This window comes from Alligator sinensis, unplaced genomic scaffold (genome assembly GCF_000455745.1).
Source record: "Alligator sinensis unplaced genomic scaffold, ASM45574v1 scaffold260_1, whole genome shotgun sequence".
In the NCBI taxonomy this organism is placed as follows: domain Eukaryota; kingdom Metazoa; phylum Chordata; order Crocodylia; family Alligatoridae; genus Alligator; species Alligator sinensis.
In genome coordinates this window covers 93969-94558 of record NW_005842431.1, presented here as the reverse complement: position 1 = coordinate 94558, position 590 = coordinate 93969, and the positions used below count along the sequence as shown (strand labels likewise).

Below are 590 nucleotides of genomic sequence, written 5' to 3'. Positions count from 1 at the left end.
GCTGGGTCCTCTGCCAGCCCCGCAGCTTCCCGCTGGAGGAGGTGCGGTCCTGGGGCCTCTGACCGGCATCAGATGTCCCTCCGCAGAGAAGGATTGCAACCCCGGAGGACAAACGGAGGCTGTGTGAGACCACCCCCTGCACCCCGGGCTGCGCTTTCCAGGCCGAGCAGAGATACTACCTTGAATGGGACGAGGAAGCAGAAGATACATCCATGCCCTCGGGCAGCTCGCGTGGCAGAGCCGACAAAGCTGCAGGGAACAGCCGGCGGGCAGCGCCTGGGGGTGGAGGCTAATGGCCAGCTGGGCATGTAGGAGAGAAGTTGGGCAAACGGACTGAAATCAGCACTCCAGTGCAGTAGAGACCAATTCCCTATGAATGCCTCCAAATGTTGCTTCTGCCATGTCACCTACTGTGGGGACAACCCCAAGCTCAGCCAACCCTGAGGTCTCCCTGCTGTGGCAGGGAGCTCTGGTTGAGGCTGCCCTAACTCAGAGCCCACCAGGACCCACCCTAGCCCAGAAATTGATAGATCAGAGCTTCCAGGGTCAGAGATGAAGCAGTGAGGGGGGAGGAGCAGGGATTTCCCCCT

At 60.8% G+C, this 590-nt stretch overlaps 1 protein-coding gene across 2 annotated transcripts in view; it reads right to left on the bottom strand.

Annotated features, from left to right (window-relative positions):
• Nucleotides 1-590, bottom strand: part of RIPOR1 (RHO family interacting cell polarization regulator 1) — a 132125-nt gene that overhangs the window by 97648 nt on the left and 33887 nt on the right. The window contains exon 1 of one of the 2 annotated variants that reach the window (XM_025211814.1): nt 180-528. The exons of the other annotated variant lie outside the window; for it this stretch is intronic. Coding sequence (XP_025067599.1) covers nt 180-210 — 31 coding nt within the window. The 5' untranslated portion in view covers nt 211-528. Of the gene's footprint in view, nt 1-179; nt 529-590 lie in introns of those variants that run through there. 2 annotated transcript variants of the gene reach the window in all.